This window comes from Pteropus medius, unplaced genomic scaffold (genome assembly GCF_902729225.1).
Source record: "Pteropus medius unplaced genomic scaffold, Ma_sr-lr_union100, whole genome shotgun sequence".
NCBI lineage: Eukaryota > Metazoa > Chordata > Mammalia > Chiroptera > Pteropodidae > Pteropus > Pteropus medius.
The window spans coordinates 3,267,868-3,293,162 of record NW_024352784.1 but is presented as its reverse complement, the minus strand read 5'-3'; the positions used below and the strand labels follow the sequence as shown (position 1 = coordinate 3,293,162).

General features: G+C 53.0%; 2 protein-coding genes across 3 annotated transcripts in view; both read left to right on the top strand.

The window, feature by feature from the left end:
• Positions 1-13,658, top strand: part of ARAP1 (ArfGAP with RhoGAP domain, ankyrin repeat and PH domain 1) — a 61,755-nt gene extending 48,097 nt beyond the window's left edge. Inside the window, 18 exon segments of the mRNA XM_039847962.1 lie at positions 105-207; positions 1,048-1,243; positions 1,515-1,566; positions 1,676-1,839; positions 2,040-2,252; positions 2,566-2,671; positions 3,124-3,271; positions 3,348-3,434; positions 3,522-3,590; positions 3,884-4,001; positions 5,448-5,561; positions 5,810-5,955; positions 6,470-6,502; positions 10,422-10,504; positions 11,241-11,291; positions 11,477-11,540; positions 12,667-12,816; positions 13,047-13,658. Of these exon segments, the coding sequence (XP_039703896.1) occupies positions 105-207; positions 1,048-1,243; positions 1,515-1,566; positions 1,676-1,839; positions 2,040-2,252; positions 2,566-2,671; positions 3,124-3,271; positions 3,348-3,434; positions 3,522-3,590; positions 3,884-4,001; positions 5,448-5,561; positions 5,810-5,955; positions 6,470-6,502; positions 10,422-10,504; positions 11,241-11,291; positions 11,477-11,540; positions 12,667-12,816; positions 13,047-13,064 (1,915 nt within the window). The 3' untranslated portion in view covers positions 13,065-13,658.
• A 10,681-nt stretch (positions 13,659-24,339) lies between these two features.
• The window catches only part of PDE2A (phosphodiesterase 2A), an 87,607-nt gene continuing 86,651 nt past the window's right edge, over positions 24,340-25,295 (top strand). The window contains exon 1 of one of the 2 annotated variants that reach the window (XM_039847959.1): positions 24,340-24,657. In XM_039847959.1, the coding sequence (XP_039703893.1) occupies positions 24,587-24,657 (71 nt within the window). In that variant the 5' untranslated portion in view covers positions 24,340-24,586. The remainder of the gene's footprint in view (positions 24,658-25,295) is intronic. The other variant, XM_039847961.1, reaches the window with a different exon arrangement.

Below are 25,295 nucleotides of genomic sequence, written 5' to 3'. Positions count from 1 at the left end.
GGCACTCATATGGGGACAGTTGGGAGTGGGGTTCAGAGAACAACAGTGATGGAGGGGCTGGGGCTTGAGGGGGTGGGCCTGAATCCTGGCCTATGTATCTACAGCTTTGAGCACACCTTTGAGGTGTACACGGAGGGAGAGCGACTATACCTGTTTGGGCTGGAGAGTGCGGAGCTGGCTCATGAGTGGGTCAAGTGCATTGCTAAGGTAGGACTGGGTTAGCAGGCAGAAGTGGAGGGAGTCCTACAGGATGTGTGGTAGGACCTTTTGGCAGATCTCATGTCCCAGTTCTCCCAGAATAGAGGGTAGCTGACACAGGACAGGCTCTCAGGCCAAGAGCCTAACATAATTTACAGCCCTGTGTGGGGAGATCCAGGAGATCTTTCTCAAATGTGTGGAAGAAGGCCTATAGACCTTGCACTCCATAGGTGCTCAATACATGTTTAATAATGAATTACAGAGCCATCTTAGGATAGACAGTGCTGCCTCCAGGGGGAGTGAGCTCCTTGTTCTGGAGGAAGGAGGTAGGTAGCCTGCAGAGGAGAGCTCTGCCCTGGGGATTAGAGCCGGGTACCCTCTGGGGTCCCCTGTGCTGTGAGGGCCTATTACTCTTTTATCATTCACTTGTTCATTGATAAATCCTCTGTGGGGCTCCTGATTGTTGGTCCTCAGAGCCCTGGGGACCCAGATGAATCAGTCTTGGTCTTGGCTCTTCTTTATCCTCCATGTTGGTGGGGGAGACAGATCGGGTACAGAGAGCAACTGTATAATCAGTGCTACAACAGAGGGCAAGAATGTTTTGGCGCCGTGGGGCACAGAGAAGGGACATCCTTCTCTGGTGGCTGAGAAGGTTTTCCAGAGAAGGGCACATCTCAGCTGGTGTGAAATGGGGCATGGTACTTGAGTTCATTCACTGCTGGGTTCTGCCCTGGGGAAGAGAGAGGAGGCAGCTGGGGGTACGCAGAGGGCAGTACCCACAAGCCAAGGACAGGGATGTCCAGACAGGTAGTGGTGTTGGCTGATGCGGTCTCCCGCCTCCCCTACCAGGCATTTGTGCCTCCCCTGGCTGAGGAACTGCTGGCCCGGGATTTTGATCGCCTTGGGCGCCTACCCTACAAAGCTGGCCTGAGCCTACAGCGGGCCCAGGAGGGCTGGTTCTCCCTCACTGGTTCTGAGCTCCGTGCCATCTTCCCAGAGGGGGCCTGCGAGGAGCCATTGCATCTGCGGAAACTGCAAGAGCTTTGTGCGTGGACCCAGACCTGGTTCCCCAACCTCCAGGGCACCCTATCCTGGACTCCCAGTCCCCCAGCCCCTCCCTGGAAGTCTGGATGCTATCCTGGCCTGGCCAAAAGTAGCCAGCCTGCCCTCTGAACATTCTCTCCTGCCCTTGGGGTGCATCTCAACGACCCCATGTGTTGGGTGGGTCCCAGGGATGTGTGTACCCAGAGAGCCTCAGGAAGGAACAGGTTGGGGACTATGAACAAGGCCTGGGCCTCACTTCAGCCCCTCCACAGCCGTCCAAGGAGACAACGAGAACCAGGTGCTGGTGCTGGTGGAGCGAAGGAGGTGAGCCCTGGCCTGAGGGGTTCTGAAAAGCCTATGGCAGTCTGACATGACTGTAGGAGGGGTGGGACAGGGGAGGGCCCCCAAGTTAACTGACCTGTCTCCTGCCCAGGACGCTGTATATCCAGGGAGAGCGGCGGCTGGACTTTGCGGGCTGGCTGGGGGCCATCCAGAAAGCAGCGGCAAGCTCAGGGGACACGCTATCAGAGCAGCAGCTGGGTGACTCGGACATCCCAGTGATTGTGTACCGCTGTGTGGACTACATCACGCAGTGCGGTGAGCCCTACCCCCATGGTACAGTCCCCGTCCTGTCCCGAGAGGCCTTTGCCTCCTGCTCCAGAGGCCAAGCCTCCCTTTCTCAAGATCCCTCTGAAAGTGGCTGCAAGACCCTACCCCATGACCCATGCCTTCAGCTCTTCAGTTTTGTCCCACTCCCAGATTGGCCCCGCCCCCAGCTCAGTCCCACTCTTCTCCAGGCCTGACTTCAGAGGGCATCTACCGCAAGTGTGGGCAGACATCAAAGACACAGCGGCTGCTAGAGAGCCTGAGGCAGGATGCTCGCTCTGTGCGCCTCAAGGAGGGTGAGCAGCATGTGGACGACGTTTCCTCGGCGCTCAAACGCTTCCTGCGAGACCTGCCAGATGGGCTCTTCACTCAAGCCCAGCGCCTTGCCTGGCTAGAGGCCTCAGGTGGGCCCTGCAGCCAGTGCCCAGCCTGAGGTCCAAGCCATCCAAGCTAGTGCTGCTGACTTGTCCACTCCTATCTCAGGATTCCAATCCTCCCCATTATATACTTGGGCTAGGCATGCCCCAGTGAACAGTCTCCAGTCGCCCTCCCTCCTCTATTTCTCATTTTCATTATCACTCTATACACAGCCAGTCTCCTGAGTGCCTTGCAGGTTTGACTTGGTGGGGGGCAGGGAGTACTGTTCCCTAGGATGCGAAGGGAGGCAGTTATGGAGGTCGAGGGATATTCTGACTTGATCTGTCTTCCCTTACCCAGAGATTGAGGATGAGGAAGAGAAGGTCTCCAGGTATCGAGAGCTCCTGGCACATCTGCCCCCAGTCAACCGGGCCACGGTGAAGGCCCTTATCAGCCACCTGTACTGGTAAGAAGTGATACTATTTCGAGGCTCTGGGGGAATGGGGTAGAGAAGGTTCTTCTACTCCTAGCCCTGCTGACTGCCCTCCACTGGGAACCCGGTAGGCCTGAGAACTGAATGTTGACTTTGATGTGTCCTAATCTTGGACGATTTGTCTCACAACTTACTTCCTGCAGGTGGAGAATAGAGGAGGTTTCAGCTAAAGACTGGGAGACCTTGGCCAGGTCTCCCAGCTTTCCAGCTACTCTTCCCCAGGACCCAAGACATGGCCAGGTCTCCCAGCTTTCCAGCTACTCTTCCCCAGGACCCAAGACATGGCCAGACTGTCCCCACTTCCCTTTAACTAAGACTTTTACTGGCCTCACTCCAGGGTCTAGTCGTGGACCTGTCAAGAATCAAGAAGATGGGGAAATTCTGGCCACATTCCTTATTCAAAGCTTTCGTCCTCCTCTGTCCAGCGTCCAGTGCTTCTCAGACACGAACCAGATGAACACGCACAACCTGGCCATTGTGTTTGGGCCTACGCTCTTCCAGACAGATGGACAGGACTATAAGGCTGGCCATGTGGTGGAAGACCTCATCAGCCACTATGTGGTGGTGTTTAGTGTGCGTTCCTAGTCAGTGGGTGGTGGAGGGCAGGGCTGAGCCTCTTAGGCGGCAGTAATCATCTGTTCCTTCCCAGGTGGACGAAGAGGAGCTAAGGAAGCAGCGGGAGGAGATCACTGCCATTGTAAAGATGCGTGTGGCTGGCACTGCCAGTGGGACCCAGGTGAAGAACAGGGTCTGGGGTAGGGGGCTCAGGCCAGCCCCTACACCTACCCACCAGGCCTCCAGCTGTGCCCTATCTCCTTAACAGCATGCTGGTGACTTCATCTGCACCGTATATCTGGAAGAGAAGAAGGCAGAGGCTGAGCAGCATATCAAGGTGGGGGTCAGGGACCTAGAAGCCAAAGGGCTAGAAGAGTCAGGCTGGGCCCAGCTCAGGCTCAGATGGCTGCAGGAGCGGGGCTTTCATCCCAAAGGGAGCCTTGGTTCGAGACCTGCATCTGGCTGGTGCTAGGCCTGTCTCCTCCCTGCTTCACCACCAAGCTCATCAGGACCACTCGGAAACATCTCCTTGCGTCCCAGGACTTAGCCCTCTGGATCACACAGCTTGTTTATGGCACAAGCAGGAGCAGGGGATGGGGTAGGTTGATCTCTCCTCCTTAATCATCACAGATCCCAGCGTCTATGACAGCTGAAGAGCTCACCCTAGAGATCCTGGATCGCAGGAATGTGGGCATCAGGGAGAAAGACTATTGGACCTGCTTTGAAGTCAATGAGAGGGAGGAGATAGGTGAGTGACCACCGAGTTTGGTGCAGAGTATGGTGCCAGTTTGTTCTTGTCTGGGCTGTAGCTCAGTGTGTCCCCTAAGTGTGGGGACAGTGGTGGTGAAGGGATTTTTGGTTGACAGATTTTGCTGTGACATTGTGATCTCAGTAATGGTAGTAACAGTGTACTAGTGGGGATTGAAGTTGTGATGTGGCTGACGGGAGGGATAGTGAAGGAGGTAGATGGTATCAGCTATGATGATGCTTTCTCAGGTGTCAGTGAAAATGGTGTTGCTTGCAAGAGTGATGATACTGAATCTGATAATGGGATTGTGGGTTACCTTCTTTGTGGTGAAAGGGGTAGTGGGTGGTGAAGACCATGCAAGAAGGGTGGGGTAGAGTGATGGTGGTGGTGGAGATTTGGGTAAGGATGATTGCGATGGTGTTGTGAAGTGGCCATGGTGGTGAAGGGGGTGATAAAGGCATTTTAGCGCAAAGGATGGTCTTGATGGCAGTGGAGGACGAGGGTATCTCTATTTATTCTCCCGTTATTTGTTGAGTGCCAGGCACTGGGTTGGGGATCCAGACACACAGTTGCCTCTCTTGGGAGTTAATCTGGTATGGAATAGAGACATTAATTCTGCGATTACACCAATAAACATACAACTACAGCTGTGTTGGCTGCTGTGTAGAAAAGGGCCACCATGCCACCAGAACTTATAACAGGGTCTTTGGTTTTGAGGTCCCTCAGCTAGGAGGTGAAGGAAGAGTAGGAATTACTTGGAGAAGCAGGGAGAAAGTACCAGGCAGTGGGAACAGCATGGGCAAAGGCCCTGTGGTGGCCAGAGACAGTGCCTTTTCAAGGGGCTCGAGAAAAGGGCCGTGAGGGGGTTGTGGCACCAGGTGGGGTTGAGACTGAGGAAGAAGCAGCCACTTGAGACCTGGTGCCTGACAACAGTGCAAGGCCAGTGAAGGGTTAGTGTTTGGGAATTTCAAAAGATAGCTCCTTGCTGCTGGGCAGAGAGATGTGAGGAAGAGGAGAGTGAGAGCACACGCAGGGGACCACTTCGAAGGCCACAGTATTAGTTTAAGGAGAAGATGGCAACGTGGTCAGGGAGGCGGCAATGGAGATGGACAGAAGCAGAGAGATTTGACCTGTGGAGGGAAGCTGAGAGGGAGAGGGAGAAAGGTTGGTTTTTGGCTGAAGTGGCCTGGTGGATGGGGCTGTGTTCCCTCATGAACACAGGGAAGCTCACTGGCTTGGTTTTGGACACACTGGATTGGAGCAGCTTTGGTTCCAGCAGGATGTGTTAAACCTGAAGCTTGGGTGTGGGAAAGTGGTCGTGGTGTGATGTGTGGTGGTGTGAAGAGTTGGTGGGAGTAGATAGTGCCAATGGATGTATAGGTGTGATCTATGTCTATGTGCCAGCCCTATGTGGTCCTGGTGACAGTAAGTGTGACCTCTCCCTAGAGCGTCCCCTGCACTTTGCGGAGAAGGTGCTGCCCATCCTGCATGGACTAGGCACAGACAGCTACCTGGTGGTGAAGAAGCACCAGTCCATGGAGGCTATGCTGCTGTACCTGGGTAAGTGGTGACCTGGGTGGGTGGTGTAACTGGGTAGATGATGCCTTCAGGGCCAACCAGGTTGGTGGATTCTACCATCTAGTGCCACTGGTCAGGAGCAGCTCAGGCAGTGGGTGCCAGGTGGACAGGCCTCCTTGGAGGTCGGGGCGGGATGGAGCACTATCCTTCATCTTAGGACCCTACCCTGGGTGTCTGAGTTCATGGGTAGAGTGTTGGTGCAGCCCATGCCCACTCCAGTTCTTCCCCAGCCAGCCATGTAGGCGACACCAAACATGGCATGATGAAGTTCCGTGAGGACCGCAGCCTCCTGGGCCTGGGCCTACCGTCAGGTGGCTTCCACGATCGCTATTTCATACTCAATAGCAGCTGCCTGCGGCTCTACAAGGAGATCCGGGTAAGTGGCCCTGCTGAGTCCTGCCTTGAGGGCACCTACACCTGAGTGTGCGCAGACACCCATACACAAAGATTTCCTGGAGTTTGCCAGTGGGAGCATCCCCATTATGGGGTCTTGGGCCAGCACAGCAGTGGGGAGAGCTGAAGATTTTCAAGAGACCCACCTGCTGTGTCCTATAACCCCACTAGACCCTGGTACCTGGATGTCATCACATCAAGCACGTGCTTTCTAACCTGTGCTTTGTCATGGTACTTTCAAGAACATACAACATGATGACAGCTTCAAATTGTGACCCATGCATGTCTTGGCACTTAACAGGTCATACCCCCTCTTGTCCCACTCCATGCCCACTCTGTCCACATGCTGGGTGTCCTCCTGGACCAGAGTGCATCCTAGCACCTTTCCTCCAATATCTTTTGCACATACATACAATATCCCATCACACACCACAACATACACTGTCCTGGCTGTAGACTTGGGGCTCCTTCTGTAACCCTGATCCTCTATCGAACAGAGCCAGAGGCCGTGGAGCGGGGCCCCTGAGACCGTGAGTAGTTGTGGGCCACCTGCCAGCTGCCTTACACCACCTGGGGCTAAGCGAGCCTGGTGGGAGCATGGGGACACAGCCGAGCTCCTGACCATCTCCAGGCATGGTTCCCTGCCCCCTTGCCACTAGGATCCTGCCCTTTATTCCCACACCTGTCCCAGAGTCCTTTCCCCAAGATAGAGTCCCACATCAGTACGATGCTCTAGAATTTTCCAGAGAACTCAGCGTAGAAGCTGTAGAACCAGTAATGAAGGCCTCTAGGTTTGAATTAGAGCTCTGAGCCTCATCTCCTGTTACCTCTCTTTTCAAACCTGGAGAGAGTTCCAGGGCTATCAGAATCTCCTTGCTACTGTCCTGTTCCTAAAGTGCCAGGGTAAAGCTACAGAGGCTACAGAAGCTTGGCACATTCTTGACCTGCAGTAGGGATTCCTTGTCCGCCTCCCAGGCCAGTTGCCAGCCCTTGTTTGCACACCCTTGGGAGAGGGGGGCTCATTCACTCCTTCCTCAAGGCTGCCCTAGCCCTCGAAGTGTGCTTCTGACAGATTCAGCTGAGAATCTGCCTCTTGTGACACCCCTGTCTAGCTGCGTCTTGGGGACCATAGAGCATAGATGCCCTGCAGAGACAGGCAACAGAAACGTGTTCTCAAGCCCAGGGGACTAGCCTAATTTTTCACAGCCACCCCCACCAGTGTCGACAGGCCTAGCTGCCAAGGAGGGAGCAGAGCAGATAGAGCAGGGTCCTCATCTCCCTTTCTTTGCACATTATACCTCTATTAATGCTGCTTGGGCTCTTGATGACCCTTGTGAGGAATGCCGCCTCTTCTATTCTTTGCCTTCTTCTATGATCACATCCTTATTTCTGGGCCTGTCCACTCCTCCAGTCAGTCTCCCTGGGTTCTGGGGTGTTATTTCCCTGGCCTCCTCCCTTTGGGGGCACTTAGCCTGTTGTAGCAAACCAAGCCCAGATGACTAAAGCACCTGGAAAAGCAGTGGCTGATCCCTTGGCATGCAGAGGAGAAAGGCAGGAGAGCTAGAAAAAGGAAAGGTGTAATGTTTGGTGAAGAGGCTTGGTGAACCACCCTTCTCATACTGGGACATGTAATCTCACTACTGTCCCAGGAGGAGGGGTATTATTCCCATTTCACAGGTGAGAAAGCAGGTTATGAGTGACTTGCCTAAGGCCATCTCTAGATGGTAATCTGGGATTCAAAGCCAGATTTGTTAGCATCAAAGCTCAAGCTATTTATTCCTTGAAGTAGAGAAATCAAAGACTCCACAGCGAGGGATTGATCAGTGCAGGGGTAAGTGGTGCTCTCCATGGTGGCAGCTGGCACCTCTACCTGACAGAAGCTCTGGGAAGGTGTGTTTTGGCTACTGAGGTGTTGGTAATTTTGGTATTTGTCGGTTTATGGAGCAACAGGAAATTGGGACAATCCCTGGCAGGGAGGATATATAAACAGCCAAGCCTTGTCTTGGGGGTCTCTGCATTGTTAAAAACCCTGAGGCACCTGGGAAACACACAGTCTGGGAAGATCTTGGTTCCAGCAGAGGTCTTTGAGCATCAAGGGGTGAACTTGCCTCTCTGCCAGTGACCTCATACCTCAGAGATGCTGGAAACATGAGCTGTTTGATTAGAAATGGAGTCCTTGGGGACCAAAGAAGATTACATTAACTGACACCCACCTCCTTCCAAACCTTCCTGTCTCAGCCAAGTTTATGTCACGCACATGCCACGCACACGAGAACTTGAGGAAGCAGAGGCTGAGGGTTTTTTCATATTCTCAAGGAGCCACTGCCTGAGTTGAATTCCTCAGTTCCTGCAATTCTCTCCACACCCTGACTGGAACCCTGACTGGAACCATCATTCCTGTCACACCCACGGGTCTATACAATATTGTATTAGTTTCAGGTGTACGCCACAGTTATTCAACATTTATATACCTAAAGAAGTGATCACCATGATCAGTTCAGCAACCACCTGACACCATACAATGCTCTCACAATATTATTGACTGTATTCCCTGTGCTGTACCCCACATCCCCATGACTTATTTATTTTATACCTGTAATTTTGAACCTCCTAACCTCCTATTCCTCTTTACCTTCCCCCCCCTTTTGATTTTTCAATTACAGTTGACATTTGATATTATTTTATATCAGTTTCAGGTATACAGCATAGTGGTTAGACATTTATATAAATTACAAAGTAATCCCTCTGATTAGTCTAGTATCCACCTGGCACTATACATCTTTCACTATTGATTGACACTACTCCTTGCTTCTAATTCACTTCCCCTTGCACGCATAGCCCAACTTCTTGCAAGCCTGCTTTCCATTCTCTCAGCCTGATGCTTTCTGTACCTGCAGCCCAGTTTCCCCCACATCTTTTCTTATTTACTGCCTGGAGCCTGGTATTTCCCATGGCTGCAGCCTAATTTTATTTTACAGCCTGTCTTTCTGTTCTCGCTATCTTGTTTCTTTCAACTTGCAGTCTGATTTCTGTAATGCTATTAGCCTTGCTTCTTCCCTGCTTGCATGTAGGTTTCTTCCTTGTCATATTCTCCCCACACCTTGTTTCTTGCATTTCCACAGCCTAATTTCCCTTCCTACTGCCCAGTTTCCTCTCTGCCTATAGCTCGGATCATCCTGTGTCTATAGCCTAGTTTGTCCCAGGCCCTCTTGGGCACAAAATCTTTGTCAGGTCAGGTGCTATGTGTAGGAGACATAGGGCTTCCCCATCAGGGCCTTGGCCATTAGAGGGGATTAGGGTGGAAGCAGGATCAAGCCCTTCTTGAGCCACCCCTGTGACAGCACTGAAGTCTCCACTAACCCCTGAGCAGCCCATCCTTTTGCTACCTCACAGGGAGTCTGCCAGTTCCTAAAACTCTCCACTTCCCCTGGCCATCCCCTACTCCCCTCTTTTTGTTCTTGCTGAGGAGCCATGCCTGGGGGTGCCTAGGAGCAATGGTGGGGAACAGGGTGGAAGTGGCTCAAGCTTTGACCTCCAGATTTGGTTGTAAGTGAGTCTCATTCCTCTACCAACCACCTGGCACCCCTGCTGGCTCCAGAGGTGCCTGGTGGGGCAGGGCTTCTAGCAAATGGCTCCCAGAGCAGGAGGAAGGCTCATTAGCTTGATCTCCAACCAACCTCTTCCTTGGGGGTCATTGCTCCCATCCTCCTGCCTCTAAGCCAGCCTGCTCCTTCCCAGCCCAGACCCATATGCAGAAGTAGGGGCCAGAGGTGAACATGTCACTGATCTGGTGCCCCTCCCCAGTACATCGGTCTCTTGCTTCCTGACCTAGACCACTGGGAAGTTCTTCCTTTGGTCTACCAAACAGCTGTTCTGCTTCAGCTTGAGTCATTAGCCTTCCCCTTATGGAACCAAAGAGCTAGTAACTGCTAACCCCACAGCCTTTTGTTCACACGGTCAACCCTGGAGCCTCCATGGGGTGGAAGGGGCTGAGAGAGAAATAACCTGAGACAAACAGATAACAAGCAGCCAGCTGATCACACAGCTGATCTCAGATCACACACACTTATTCATTTTGATGCCAAAGGGTGAGGTACAGACTTCTCCCTCCAGATAGTCTGGTTCAACCGATGCTACTAGTCAATTCTCCAATTTACAGGATAGCAGAGAGTGCTGGGACTCACTGCTCTGGATGTCACACTGGAATGGCTGCCCCTGGGACTGAGGGTTGACTGTCTGATGCTGCTGCAAAAAGAGAGGCCTGGGGGGCTTAGTTGGGCATGGATTGTAAACAGGGAGGGCTTTGTCAGGAAGGCTTCCTAGAGGAGGTTCCCTGTGCTGGGATGCAAGCGGGAATGGGCGAGGGAGGAGGGAGGTACCCAGTTGGGATAAGTGCCCCAGGTCCCACCCCAACTGACTAAGTAACCTTTCCCTACCCCTGTCCCCCAGAGTCACCGACCTGAGAAGGAGTGGCCTGTCAAAAGCCTCAAAGTCTACCTGGGAGTGAAGAAGAAACTCCGGCCACCCACCTGGTGAGCTGGACCTGGGCAAATAGGTCTGCAGCTGGGAGCCGTGGGGGCTCAGAACAGATGGGGGAGGCACAGCTGGGGGCTTTCAACTTGACAGGATTGGTTCAGTGGTTCTGAAGGTGTGGTCTCCCAAACCAGCAGCCTCAGCATCATCTAGAAACACACTAAAAATCCAACTTCTGGAGTGCTACCGAGACCTGTTACTTTGTGGATCCTGGGGGCGGGGCCAGCAGTCTGTGCTATAACAAGCCATCCAGGGAACTCTGATGCTTGCTCATATTTGAGAACCACTGGCATAGACTGAAACCCTGTCATTTTCTGTGCCTCACTTCCCACATCTGTAGATGGGGAAAATAATGGTATAGCTATTTCAAAGGGTATTGTATGTTTTAAAAAGTCAAAAAGTGATGCATAGCCGTTATTGTTATTAATTATAGCTATCAGACTTGGTTTTCTGACTTTCTCTTCTCATCCACTGGCTGTGCCTAGTTACCTTTGAAGGACTAGGGTAGGCCTGGGGCCGGGTGGAGTTGGGGGTTGGGGAGCCAAGGGCCTGTTTTGCTCTTAGGAAGGTAGGGGCTGTGAGAAGAAGCAGCAGCAGCCAGGATATGCTGCCCTTGCTAGAAGGCCCTGAACTCTGCCCCCAGTTCTGGTTCATGCTTCTGGGCTCTGTCCTGGGAACCTGGGCTGTGAGTCCTCTGGGGGCTATCAAGTGATTCCACTTGCCCCTCCTCTACAGCTGGGGCTTCACTGTGGTGCACGAGACAGAGAAACATGAGAAGCAACAGTGGTGAGCAAGGGCCCTGTCCTGAGACCCCAGGCTGAGGAGAGATGGTAGCCCGTCCCCTTGATTGGGTCCCCCTCACTGTCCAGATCTATGCCCTGCCCCAAGACCCTGGGCTGGGGAGATTGGGCAGGATATCCTCCACTCAGCCAGGCTCTTGGCAGCATCCAGACCTGTGCTCCACCCTGCAGGTACCTCTGCTGTGAGACGCAGATGGAACTCCGGGAGTGGTTCGCCACCTTTCTCTTTGTGCAGGTACCAGGTGCAGGGTGCAGGGGTGGGGTATGGGGTGGGGTCTTGAGGAGGCATCCATTCTGGTGAATAGGACATTTACTTCTTCACTGTTCAGGCCACCAATTGCTTCAAGGAAACCGAATTGCTATTAATTCAGTTTGTTTGTTCCTTCACTCATTAAACCTTTCCTAGTGCCCACTCTGGTTCAGCCTAGAGCCAGGCATGCTAGAGACAGCGGGTGCAGACCCCTGCCCTCGGTGGTGGGTGAGTAGGGAAGGCATAAGGGGAGAGGGTATCATAGGAGCTGAGTCTTTGGGAATGAGGGAATGTTCATCAAGCAAAGGGAGGGGTGGGGGAAGCTTCTAGGCAGAGGGAAAGTATGCAAAGGCATGGCAAATGAATGACAGATTGTCCAATGGGATGTAAAGGGAGAAGCCAGGAGTGCCAGAAGTTGGCACTGGAAAGGGAGTCAGGAGAAAATCTTAAAGAACCTTGAAGGCCACGCCAAGGAAGCTGAACTTGATCTAGTCTCCATTTTTAAGGGAGAGTGTTCAGCAAGGAGTGGTGGTATGCAAGTTTGAGTTTGAGAGGGCTCATTCTGGGAGTGGTATGCAGGGGAAGATGGACTGCAGGGCCAAGCCTTGAGGTGAGGAGGCCAGGAAGGTGGCTGCTGCAGTGGCCAGGCAGGAACAGGCTGGGAAGGACTTTGAGCACGGCCAGAGGGGTGAGTTGGCTTAAAATAGAGGTTTTTAAATGAGAGCTCAGAATTGTTTAGGGAGAAGGGAGACAACTGTATCAGGGCCCTAAGAGAGACGGGGTAGATTCTGTAGTTTTCTCGGTTCCTGGTGAAAGGAGGCAGACATGTTCCTCTAGAACTGTTTTCTTGGTGCTGCATTCCTAGAGCAGTTTGTTTGTGGACCCAGAGATGAGAGTTGTTGAGTAACATAACTGGCTGGGTTTTGCCAGGGATACAGTCATGTTCTCCTAACAGCTGCTTCTCATATCAGCTGGGATCAAAGCTGAGGGTGTCACCTCAGATCATAGCTGGAGGCATTTCTGGGAAGGGTGGGTGGATCCGGGGTTGAGTATCTGGGCTAGCCAAAGCTGAGCTCAGGCCCCAACGCCCCTTTTCTCCCCTGCTCCCCAGCATGATGGCCTGGTGTGGCCCTCGGAGCCCTCACGCGTGTCCCGGGCAGTGCCTGAGGTCCGGCTTGGCAGTGTGTCACTGATCCCCCTCCGTGGCAGTGAGAACGAAATGCGCCGGAGTGTGGCCGCCTTTGCCTCAGACCCCCTTTCTGTGAGTGGCTCTCCATTCCTATGGGCAGGGGGCGGGGGTCTTGGCTGGAGCCTGCCTTCCACCCAACCCTTCCTCTCTGCTTCTCTTCTCTGAGTGCCCTTGGACCCCATCCCTATGCCCTCGGTAGGAGTCCTGACAGGCCTCTTTGGATCACATGGTTCATGGGAGCCCCCTCTCCACCAGGATCCGCAAAGTGCTTATTGAATCTGGGCTTCTCTGCCTTCCCACAGCTCCTTCGAAACGTGTGAACGCAGGAGCCAGCCCCTGGCTCTGGGACTCTGCCGCCTTGAGGCCTTCCTGTTCAGACACCCTCATACCCTGCGTGCCTGCTCTGAGCCAGCAGGGGGCGCATGAGGAAGCCACACCCCTACATCCCACGTCCTGACTGCAGCATGGGGTTCTCTGGCCCAGGGGTGGGGACAGCAGTGTCTGCCTGAGAAAGAGCCCCTTACCTACTCTGTCCAGGTGCTCAGCTCCCCCGGCCTGGCCTGTTTCTCTCAAGGGTCGCCCACCCTGAGTTCGAGGGATTGCAGAGATGGACGTCAATCAGGAACTCTGGAGGAACACCATCATTTCAGAGGCTTGAGGCCCTGGGGCCCCCGCTGGAAGGGAGCCCACCCCCTTGCCACAAACTCCAGAACAACAAAAAGTGGATACTCTAAAGGAACACTCAGCTGGGGTGGGGAGGGAGCTCTTGGGTAAGTTTCTACAGGGCCGAGAGCTGAACTTGGGGGTCTTCAGGCCCCCTTGTGGTCTAGGCTGACTGGGAGGCCCCAGACTACCTGATGCCCCTTCCCCACTTTGGGGAACTTTTGATAATATAAATATATCTGTATATTTTATCCTATGGTGCTGAGGCCTGTGATTGGTTGGGAGTTTCCAGTGCCCCGGTGTAGGAGACAGGAGGTCAGGAGCCCAGAGAAGAGTGCTAGCGCCCTGAAGCTGGGGACCTGGGCTCTGCTCCTTCCAGGCCCTGAGCCGTTCAGCCACTCTTCCCCCATCCCAGGCAGAGCCCCAGCCTGGCGCTATGCTATCCCCACTCTAGTGGGGAATGCTGGTCCTAGTCTTGGCCAGGACAGGCCCCTGCTGAACTGAGTCCCTGTCCTAGCTGCCGTCGATCTGAGCCGGAGCCTGGGTGTGACATGCAAGTGGCTCAGGGCAGCCCCTCACCAGCCTCTCTGAGACACAAGGTCACAGGGTCACAGGAGCTTCATTAAATTAGGATGAAGGGCCTCATACTGAGTCACACAGCTTTCCTGAATCAGGGCTGAAGTCCATTTGCACTGGACCCCTATGCACACCCCTCCAGAGGTGGGCGCTGCATTGCACCAGGAAGCTGCCCTCACTGGGTACTGCCTGGTCATTTCCTCCACGAAGACAAAGCCCTGGCAAGTTGGGGAGATAACGAGCTGTCAGAGATGGATTTGGGACTCCCTGGGAAGGTGCCAGACACCACATTCCCGCCTCTGCCTAGAGTCTCATTACCGGCCTCTCTCCAGGGGCCCAGCAGGCAGACAGGCTGACCTCCCAGCCTCAGTCTCAGGCTGTGGGGCTGGGCAAAAGTATGGAGGGTGGGTCATATGACCACTGACTCATGTGATGCAGTTCAGTGGCAAGGCCCTGGGTGCTGGTGGGGGGGTCTTGGGGACCTGGACTCCAGATTCTTTGTTCTCCCCTTTGTTCTCATCCTTGAGGTGGATGTCAGGAGATTGGAATGGGTTCCCTAGCCAGTTTCACAAGTTGTGGCTAAGCCCCTTGAGTCTCCTACTCTGGTTCTGCCCTAGGTGGTCTTCTCTAAGCCAGGCTGACCATTCCACATGCAACCAGGACAGATCCTTGTCCAGGTGCTCAGGGGCTGGAATTCATCCTTGGATCTGACCTTGGACTGACCAGCTAGCCCTGAGGCTCAGAGAGAGGACAAGTGAGACTGGAGTTGTTCCCCGCCAGCTGCCAAAGTCACTTTATTGGCCAAGGAGGTGACTGCAGTGACCCTATTAGGCCACCAGGGGACAGGCACGGACAGCTCAACATTGCTGGTCCCAGGAGAGGTTCCAGAGGGCCTCAGTATGGATGTCCTGACCCAGGCTTTGCTCTGTTGGAGTGTGGGATGGGACTTGTCCCTGTCTTTGACACCAAGGCTGTTGATATTCGGGAAAGCAGCACAGTGCAGGGATGTGCTGTGGACTTCTGGGCTTTAGGAGCCTGCAGGAGAAGGAAAGAGTCCTTTACCAAACACCCACTGTAGGTCAGTGCCTGTGCTGTATGCACTGTTTCCTTCTGGCAGAGAAAGAAAATAAATAAGGCCCAGAGAAGGAAGGCAAATTGCCCAAAGTCACACAGCTTTCCCGAATTAGGGCTGAAGTCCATTTCCACTGCCCCCACTTTGGCGGGAAGCGGCGGGGGATTCTTCCTCCTCTACTCTGATTCCAACTATGCTTTCTTATAAGTGGCCTTATTTGTCTCCTGGAGATGGAGTTCTGAACTGTCAAGAGTTCATGGTAGTTTAAAGTGCTTTCCCTTGGAATCAGGGATGATATCTTATTGGGCCTTCAGAGCCTCAACCTTAATGAATTATGGTTGACAAGTGTTGGATGAATTAGGGCAGGAGGCTCTGATGGTCTTCATCACAAAGATTCCTAGAAATGGGATCTCTTGTGAGGTTTGTTCATATGTTATTTGAGATTGTGTTGTGGGAGTGGTGGCGGGGGAGTGGCTGAAGAGCCCAAAGCTGGACTTGCTGAGGAAGGAAGAGCAGTTTTTGAAGAGGGAGGGGCTTCCTGGGAGTGGACATGCCCCTGAACTGGCCCCCAAAACTGGAAGCCTTGCCAGATGCACATGGTGGAGTGGGGTATGACTTGTATTGGGGGTGGGTTGATGTTTTGGAGGAGTAAGACAAGGCTTCAAGGATCAACTGAAGTCTGGACCTAATCACACAGGACCACAAGAAGCCCTGGGAGAGAAGGTTGTGGCAAATCAGAGCATTGTGGATGGGAAGGAGGCTTAGGGGAAGAGAGTGGAGGTAGGTCTGAGAGTGGGGTGGGCTGTCTTTCTGTTTTTCATCTCCTTGCTCAACCTGCCCATGCTGCAGAGTTCTACAGCCATCAAGGGCCTCTGGGCCTCAGGAGACCCCTGGGCTCCACAGGAAATCGATGGGGCAGGGGAGGGGAAGATGGGCCCTGCCTCCTCCCTGCTTCCCCCTGAGCTGGACTGGAGGGGAGCCTGGAGCTGAGGTCTTCTTTCCTGGCCCCAAGCTCTGGTGCTCCCAAGCCCCCTGCCTATAGCTGGTAGTTTTTGAAAAGCATGGACATGGATGCCAACCAGGTAGATGTTGATGCTCCCATCTATAAGCTGTGGAGCTTTGGCTGAGTTCCCCAGGTTTCTGATCCTTGATGTTCTCAGCTGTACTTTGGAGATATTAATAACAGGCATAGCTTGCTTTATTGTGCTTTGCTTTATTGTGCTCTACATATGTTGCATATTTTACAAATCAAAGGCAAGACCCTCTAGCAAAAAGATTATGACTCACTTTATTGCAGTGGTCTGGAACTGAACCCACAGTATCTCCAAGGTATGCCTATACCTACTAATGGAAGTATGAAATGATCCAATAAGTATGAAGTACCTAGTACTGTCCCTTAGTTCCCTTCCCAAATATGTCTGGGGGGACATCATGGCATCCAGAATCCTCTCCAGGCCTAATATATTTTTATTCAACAAGCATTTCTTGAATATCTACTGTGTGCAATGCTGTACTGAACACTGAGCAGAAGCAGATGTGTAAGTGGTGTTAAGGAAAGAGGGAGCCCTTTTGGTGGGTGTATTGATCAGGAAAGACTCTATGGATAAGTGAAGCTAAAAAGACAGCCATATTTCTGCAGGTGGAGTTGAGAGGGAAAGCTGCATCCAGGAGGGAATGGTATGAGCCAAAGGCAAGGTGATGTGATCCTGCGTTGAGCAGCTGGCTATGGTTGGAGCTTCGTGCTGCAAGATCCCTCCAGAGCCTATCCCTCATGCCACTGGTGTTGGGGTTTTTGCCTCTTCCCCTTGCCTCTTAAATATGACTGCTTCTCAGTCAAATGGGCTTCTTAGGATCTTCTCCCACCAGAAAAAGGAGTAGTTTCTATTCCTTTAGCTAGCTCCGTGACCTAAGTGACTCAGACCCTGATCTGGGGCATGTCAGTGTCTGTCTCATATGCAGAAGTACAACTGGCATGAACCTCTCAACCTCTCCTCCAGTATGACACCTCCTTCAGGAAGCTCTCCTAGATTGTTCTTTATTCTTATTGTACCGAGTGTACTTAGGGTATGTGTGTGTCTAGGTCATTTGCACCCAGCTAGGGACTGGCCTAGGAAGGAGCTGTCAGGCAGTGTTTCCTGGTCAGCCAAAGCTGGTACAGCTCCAGCGTGTCCCTCTCCCACGCCACTTTGAGCCTGTGGAAATTTCCACACTTTCTCCACCCTGGTTACAGCTCCTATTGCTGTATTTGTCACCCTGGAGACACAGTGGCACAGGCACACACATGCCACACACACACACTTGTCCTGCACACACGCCTGTACACCTCAGCCTGCATTTAGACACACACACACACACACACACACACACACACACGGCACGTGTATGAATGCCCCTACGCACAAAGCTCTCTAGGAAAATTGTTCCCCTCTCTCCTCCTGCTCCTCCTCCACTCTTTCCTCCACCACCACCCACCTCAAAACACTGAGACCAAAGAGATGGGCTGGACGGCGCCTCCTACCACCTGTCAGCCTGGGAGGCACTTCCCCCTCCATTAACTATAGTGTGTTCTTCCCACCTCCTGCCTTTCCCCATTCTGCCCTTCCCACTCCAGTCTGTTTCCCCAACTCTCCCTACCCTTCCGCTCTCTCTGCCACTTCTCTACACACTGTATATCTCTCCCTCCACCTCAGTCACTCTTAGTCTTCTCTTTGTCACTCTTTTGACCCTCCGAGGTAGGAACTGCCCTTCCTGCCATTCCTCCTGAGGGGCTCAGGACAGGAGACCTCGCAGGCTGATGGAGACAGGGACAGGCTGAGACGGGTCCTGAACCTCCCCAGCTCCTGTCACTGTCTGTCCCTCCTCCTGAGGGGCGGGCTGTGTGCCTGGCACCATGGAGACCAGTGTCATGGCAACGCAGTATGGGTGGGCACAGCCTTCCTCCTCCTGGGGTCCCCATAGCCTAGGAGGAGCTGTCTAGAGGCCCCAAGGAAGTGGGCCCTGTGCTGCTGTCTAGTACTGGCTGCCACACTTCCAGCTCATATCACCCTCAGGACTCCCCCTCCCTGACCAACCCTATTTGCTCTGCAGCTTCTAATGCCTTAAGTCATTAATGGGGAGGTGGAGTATGTGGAGAAAATCCTCTCTCAAACACCTGAGAGTTCGTTACAGACTGAGGGCCAGAGAAGACAGAGGCTTTGTCCAGGGGCACACAGTAAGTCTGGCCAAGCTTGCAGGTCAGCAGTCACTGAGGCAAAGGGGTCAGTCCAACCTGGGATCCTGCCACCTGGGAGGTTTCTAGCCGGTCCTTAGTGTCACAATTATAATGATACAAGTGATAATGCTGATAAACTATTAGGAAGCACCCATCACCTGCTGGGCTAAGGCTTTACATATGTTATGTCATTCCATCCTTATAACCCACCTTATGAGGAAGATTCTATAGGTGAAGAAACTGAGGCATGGACTTGCCAATGTCAAGTGACTAATAATTGGTGTAGGTGGGACAGAAACACAGGTCCTTTCCATATGCTGCAGGTAAGCCAAGGGTTCAGACCTGATGCCCTCCCCAGCAGGCACTTTTTCTAAATCAGTGCCAAACTGTTTCAGTTCTGTCTTTCCTTCTAGAAACAGTTTCCAAAGAAGATCTGGGGCTTAGTCTAGGTCTGGCCTTAGAGTTTCTAGATTCCAGGAGGTTATTTTTCTAGGAATGTGGAGAAGCAACAGAGCCTTCCTAGTGTGGTTAGTCCAAGGGAAGACCTACCTTGCAGTCTGGCAATGCAGAAATAAACTTGCAATGTCCAGGACGTTTTAGAGTCATGTCTAAGCCCAGGCTGAAGCCTGGGGATGAAGGGAGGAGACCTTGCCTCCTGGGCCTAGCCTCAACTTTTCTCCGACCTTGATGGAGTCACACATCAGCTGCCTCCCTCCTGGCTTATGTAATCATTCAAATATAGCAGCTGCCTTTATCCCACTGAGTCACACCCCCTCCTTCCCCCTCCTCAGGTGTGGGGAGTTAAGGAGGAAGAAGTAATTAGGGCTGAGTGGGTGCCTCAGGGTCTCTTGGCAAGGAGGATCCTGGTGTGCTGGATTGGAGGGTGGTCGGGGTGTGGGGGAGCTGGGCCTTGGGTATCCAGGGAGAGTAAAACCTTCCCCAGAGTATGAAGCCACAAGGGCTACTTCTGCCCTGACCTATTCTTGCTAAAATCCCACATTCCTGAGGATCTCTTTCCAAGATTACAAGATATATCCACAGCCTTCTCTCCTGGGCCTCTGCCCAGCTGGAGGAGGTGAGGAGGAAGAGGGAGAAGTAGAAGATTATAAAGAGGAGAGAAAGAGATGGTCTTACGGGGCAGTGGCCAGGAGTCCCTGGTCCTAGGCCCAGCCCTGTCTTTTACTCACTGTGTGGCCTGGGCATGTCTCTACTCTCTCTCATCTTAGTTTCTCCTTCTGGAATTGGACCGTCCACGAGGAATTGGACTTCGCTGGCTCTACCATCTTATGCTGCCTGATTCAAATCCCTGGAGATGACCTTGACCTTAAGCAGAAGGCACTTTAAAGTGTCTGGTTGACTTCCCTCTCTTCTCTGCCCTCCCTAAATCTGCCCATCCTTCCTGGGCACCCCACCCCTACCTCATTTATAGGGCAGTGTAAGCAGGAAGGGTCACTGGATTCTGAGATGAGGGCCTGAGCTTTGGCTGCATCTCCCCTCCCTGAATTTGCCATCTGTTCTAGCACTTTATTCTCTTGCCCAGCATGAATAGGGACCTCTATGCCCTCACTTGGGGTCACCCCTTCCCTCATAGGGCAGCTTTGATCTAGAACCTGAAGCAGGCCCATGATGCCTCAACCCTAGGTTCTGAGTCCCCAAAGCCACCTTCCTGAAGTGTTGAAGAAGCTGCTCTACCTTAGAGCTGTTCTGGAGGCTGTGATGGCCTTTTATTGTAGCAAAGGCCTTGTCACATACGGTATGATGGGGTCCATGTTTAGTATGAAAACACAGGGAACTATGCCAGGCCCTTGCCAAGGACATGTTGCTCCTCCAGTCATTATTCTTGGAGCCACAGGTGGCAGCTTCCGGGCTGAGGAGGAGCGGGGAGAAGGACTGTGAGATGGCTCCCTAAGTTCCTCATTCCCCTTGCCACCCGGGGCTCTGGTTACCAAGACCCATATGTGGGCACATACTGGCCCTCAGCCAACCCTCCACGAAATCCACATTCCACCAATTACTAGCTTACCCCACCCCAGAGAGCTGAGGGCTATTTCACATTCTGTGGCCTCATCTGCCCCTGTGAGAGGTGGGGGAATTTCCACAGAGCAGGTCAGTGAGCCCGGCCATGCATCACCTGTGTCCCCACATCAACTTTCAGCCTCTTAGGGCTTGCTCCATTTTGTGTGATCCTGGACTGATCTCTGAAGTGCATTATCTTATTTCCACACTCAGCTGTGTCTTCTTCCTGCCTACTTTCCTCCATCAACATTTCTCACTTGTACCTAGTGAGACTGCTCAAAGGCTGGGGACTGGGACTGAGGTGAATAGGACTTTGGCCTGTCCTTGAGGAAAATCTGATCTAGTAGAAGAGATGAACCTGAGCAGGGGGATGATTTAGTGGGACAGATAGTGGGCAAGTTAAGGAAGAGAGAGGCAGCTAAACGCTGCGCAGCCCAGAATCCAGTGACCCCTTCTGTCTACCTGGTCCCCTGTGGGTGGGGGCAGGGTTTGTGCTGAACTGGCCAAAGAAGAATGTGCCAACATTTGGGATCGGCAGAGGAAAGGAGGAGGAGAGGGAAGTCAGCCTGGGAGGGAGAACAGAGAGGAGGAAAGGATTGGGATGTGCTTAGGAATAGTTCTGCTCCATGTGGAACAGAAGATGGAGAGGTCAGTCAGGATTGCTCACGAGGGACCTCAAATGCCAGGCTGAAGAGCTTGGGCTTTATTCTGAGGGAACTGGGAAGTCATGCAAAGGTTTTGAGGAGGAGTCACATGACCAGCTAGATGTCTTAGAAAGCCGGCACTAGGTGCAGGGTGGAAGTGGAATAGAGGGGTTGAACTGGGCTAGGGGCCTGGATAATGACCAGGGGAGGGGAAGAAAGCTCAGGAGATGAAGGGAATGGCTAAATGTGTGAGAATTACAGAGGGAGAATTGACGGGCCTCTGCGACAGATTTGAAGTTCAGAGAAGAGAGAGGCAAACCTGCTTTGAAGTTTCCAGACTGAGGATTAGAAGTTTGCTGATGTCTTTGATAGAGACAAAAAATGTGTTGGATGTTGAATATTTTTGAGTGTGTGAGGGACCTCTGGGATGTCCCCAGAGGAGATGTCCAAGAGGCAGCCTGTACCAGACATCTGGAGCTCCAGAAAGGGGTGGACCACAGGGGCGCTTGCAATTGTTGGTATGTCGACAGAAGAATATATGCTCTGTGGGGGTGGGGTGGAGAATTAGGAGAGATGGGCCCTGGTGCCCCTGTGAGGAGTGCCCATATTGAGGGGACAAAGATAAAAAAGAGGCACCGAGCAAGACAGGAAGGGCCGTCTGAAAGGTGCGAGAGAAACAGCCATGCAGGAGGGAGCAGAGCAGGGCGCTGAGAAGAAGCTGCCTTTGGCCATGAGGAGTAGCTGGAACCAGCGGAGCCTGCAGTCCTCGCGAGGCGGTGGGCTCAAAGTGGCGGCTGGATTCCAGAGGCTGCATCCTCCCGTTGCTTTGGGCAGCCACCCGCCTCCCAGTAGCATCCTCCTTCCTTCCACCTCCGTCAAAAAACGATGACCAACAGCGGAGCGGGCGGGCAAAGCAGGGCAAGTGAATGGGAAATGCACTGATCAGTACCGTGGAGAGCGGTTGCAGGCGGGGCCTGCCTGCGGCAAGGCGGGGCTTCGCCGCGGCATAAGGTCTTTGATTCCTGTACCCGGTGATCTTGCCAGTAGGTTCCAGGTGGAGGAGGGAAGAGGAGGCCTGGGCAGTCTCTGGTCTTCTCCCCTTTCTACACCTCCCCCATCTCGGCGCTACCCTAAAAGAGCCCCTATCCAACATTTGGGGCTGTTAATACCTCGGCATCATCAGTTCACCCTCTTAGGAGAAGGGTCAGGAAGGGAGAAACATGCTATTTACTGGGAACCTTACAGACATTCCCCAAACCTCTCAACTGTTCGAGCTTGAAATTTGTGACCCTGTGTTACAGATAAGAAAATTAAATTGAAGTTCAGAGAAGTTAAGTAACTTGCCCAGGTCACATGGCAGAGCTGGGACTTGAACTTCCACTTGCCTGGCTTTAAGTTCTGAAGTATCCAGTAGTCCTGGATCTTACACCTTGTTCTTGCAGATGCTTTATTTCTGGGGCAGCTGTAGAGTCTGATGGGACAGTGGGATGGGGAGGAGAGCCTCCCTCTCACCTGACTTGCTTGAGTATATTCCTAGGAGATTTCCAAGGACAGGCCTCCACCATTGTTTCCTAGTGGGAGGGCAGAAAGGAGCCTGAGGGCCAGATGAGGCTTCAAAGCACCTCCTTCCCCCATGCCCAGGAGGCACCCTCCTTTGAACTCTTCTGACTCAGCTTCTTACCGCCAGGCTCCTCAGGGCATGAATGGGAGCTGTGAAGACCATGCCTGAACATGGTCCAGGGCTTCCACTTTCTGAGCCCATGGAATGCCTTCCCAGCTAGCAGGCATGGAGCAGCAACATGGGTTAGGCTGAGAAAAGAGTTTGCTCAGGGCTTTCAGAGGTAGAAAATTCTACCTTCTGGGGCCACAGTGGAAAGCAAAGTTTCCCTCACATTTTCTTTCCCGATACTTCCTGAGCCATGAGACAACTGTTTTCTGTAGCACTCAGCCTGAACAGGCCTCCTGTACAAGTTTGGCCATTCCTGTCCATTACCCCACCACTGCATACCCCCATACCCTTCAGCAGGGGTCAGGTTTGTACTCAGTCTCATGAGTTTTCTGTCTGGAGCCTGGTGTGTACAGTGGGGGTTTATTCCCCCCACAGCTGAGCAAGGCAGGATTACTGGTAAGGGCTACATGTGGCTCCCCTAACCTGGAATACACTTCTCCTGGGGTCACTTCCTTGCCTTTAAAGACCTAGTTAATACCCTCTCTTCCAGAAATGCTTTCCAACCCCTGACTGGGTCAAGAGCCCTCTCTAGTCACCACAGACCTCGTGCTTCTCTATGTCACATTGTAAGTCCCCCCTTTCCCTTGCCTGGGTGCTTCTCCAAGGTGAGGAACAGTCTGAGTCATATTAGATGAGGTTGGCCAGTGGTGTTTACGAATGAATGAATGAGTGAGTGAGTGAGTGAGTGAGTGAATGAATGAATGAATGAATGAATAAATGAATAAGTTAGTTGTGGAGCCAGGACTCGAACCCCAATCTCCTACCTCAAGGTATGGAGCTTTATCTCTTATGTCCAACTGGAGCACAACTCTGAACCTGTCCCATTGTCTAAATTGCGCCCATTCCATTGGGTTAAGGTGTCCTCCTGAAGAGTTCTCTTTGGGGGCAGGGCAGAGGTGCAGCAGGCCTTCCCCCATGGCTATAGCCTATTGACAGTGAAGGCTATGTGAGGATGCTGTCGCTTGGGTGCCCACAACTCGTATTAGAAGACCATACTCAAGCATCAACTTCCACAATGTCCCAGCAAAGACTCTAACTTCAAAGACTATCAACCAAAGCCCCTTGAGCTTCCTGTGTTCCCAGCTCCATGCTGGAAATGCAGATAAGACATGATGCAGACATAGTAAGGGAGCCCATAGGAGTTCTGCCTGGAGGCCTGGCCCTTCCATACTTGAGGGCACAGGAATGTTCCCCTGTCCAAGGGCCTCTGTGATGGGGTAGCAGAGGGTCTGAGTCCCATCCACCTGCCCCTCACCCAGATGTGATCCTAGCCCATGAACATTGCAAATCTCATCCTTATACCTCTCTCTGGACTCCTCTCTCAGCTACTTTCTCAATCTCTCTCTGTCTCTCTCTCCATTTCTGTCTCTGCTTCCCTTCTCCCAACCCCCTGCCTTTTCTGTCTTTGTTCCTCTGTGTGTGTGTTTTCTCCTATGCCTCTCTGATTTCTGTATTTCCATCTCGATCTCTATGGGGCTCTGATCCCTCTCTCCTCTCCTTCATGTGTTTCCTCTTTCTTGTTTCTGTTTCTCTTTCTCAGTCTCTCCCTCTGTGTGTGAGTCTTTTCCTCTCTTCCAGTCAGAGTCTCTCTCTACCCCACCCTCCCTTTCTCCCTCTGTCTGGGCCTCTCTGTTCCTCCTCCCTCCCTCCCCCTCCCCCTTCTGCATTATCAGACCTGCTCCAACCTCCTCCCAGAGTCAGCCTAGCGGCAGAGGCAGTGGCAGCAGGAGAGGCGAGAGCAGCTGGGGAGTGGGGAGCAGCCAGGGCAGCAGGACTGGATTGGGGTATTAGAGTCCAGGCTGAGTAGGGGACAGGCTGCTACTCTTGGTCTCTGTGCCTGCTGAGCCAGGCACCCTGCCTGGAAACCCAGGCAGGGTGGACAGGGTGAGGTGCCACCCTAGTCCGGCTGGGGAGGCAGACGATGAGGAGCGATGGGGCAGGCATGCGGCCACTCCATCCTCTGCAGGAGCCAGCAGTACCCGGCAGCTCGACCGGCTGAGCCGTGAGTACTATCACAGGGTTGGGGTCTGGGTGTGTGGCTACAAGCGGTGTCATGGACAGGGTCCTGAGAATCCCTCCAAGGAGCTGGGTTTGGCGTGGAGCTGAGCCACGTGGGAGGATCGATCCTCCTCCTGGGTGCCTGGTTGCCAGACTGTAGAACAGCGGCGGTGGGGGGGCGTCTAAACAGGGTAGGGGTGCTTGGTATCAATCTAGGGGTGATGGGGTCAGAGTTCAGAGAAGGGCTGGTGGCACAGGGGGGGAGGGGTTAATAAACCTGAATCATTCCTTCAGGGCTGGGGGTTGGAAAAGATGTGTGGTGTGGGGTTGTTTTAAGGAGTCCGGGGCTGACAGATAGATGGATTCAGGACCTGAGTGGGACAATGTCCGGACCACCAGGTCTTGTGTGCATGCACATGTCTCTGACTATAGAGACGTGTGTGTGTGTGTGTGTGTGTGTGTGTGTGTGTGTGTGTGTGTGAGAGAGAGAGAGAGAGAGAGAGAGAGAGAGAGAGACAGACAGACAGACAGACAGACAGACAGACAGACACCAACCTGGAGCGACAAAGGGTCTGGGGCAACTGCCCTCTGTGGAACTAGAATTGGGATTCAGAGCTACCAGTTTAGGCAACTTTACCCCAA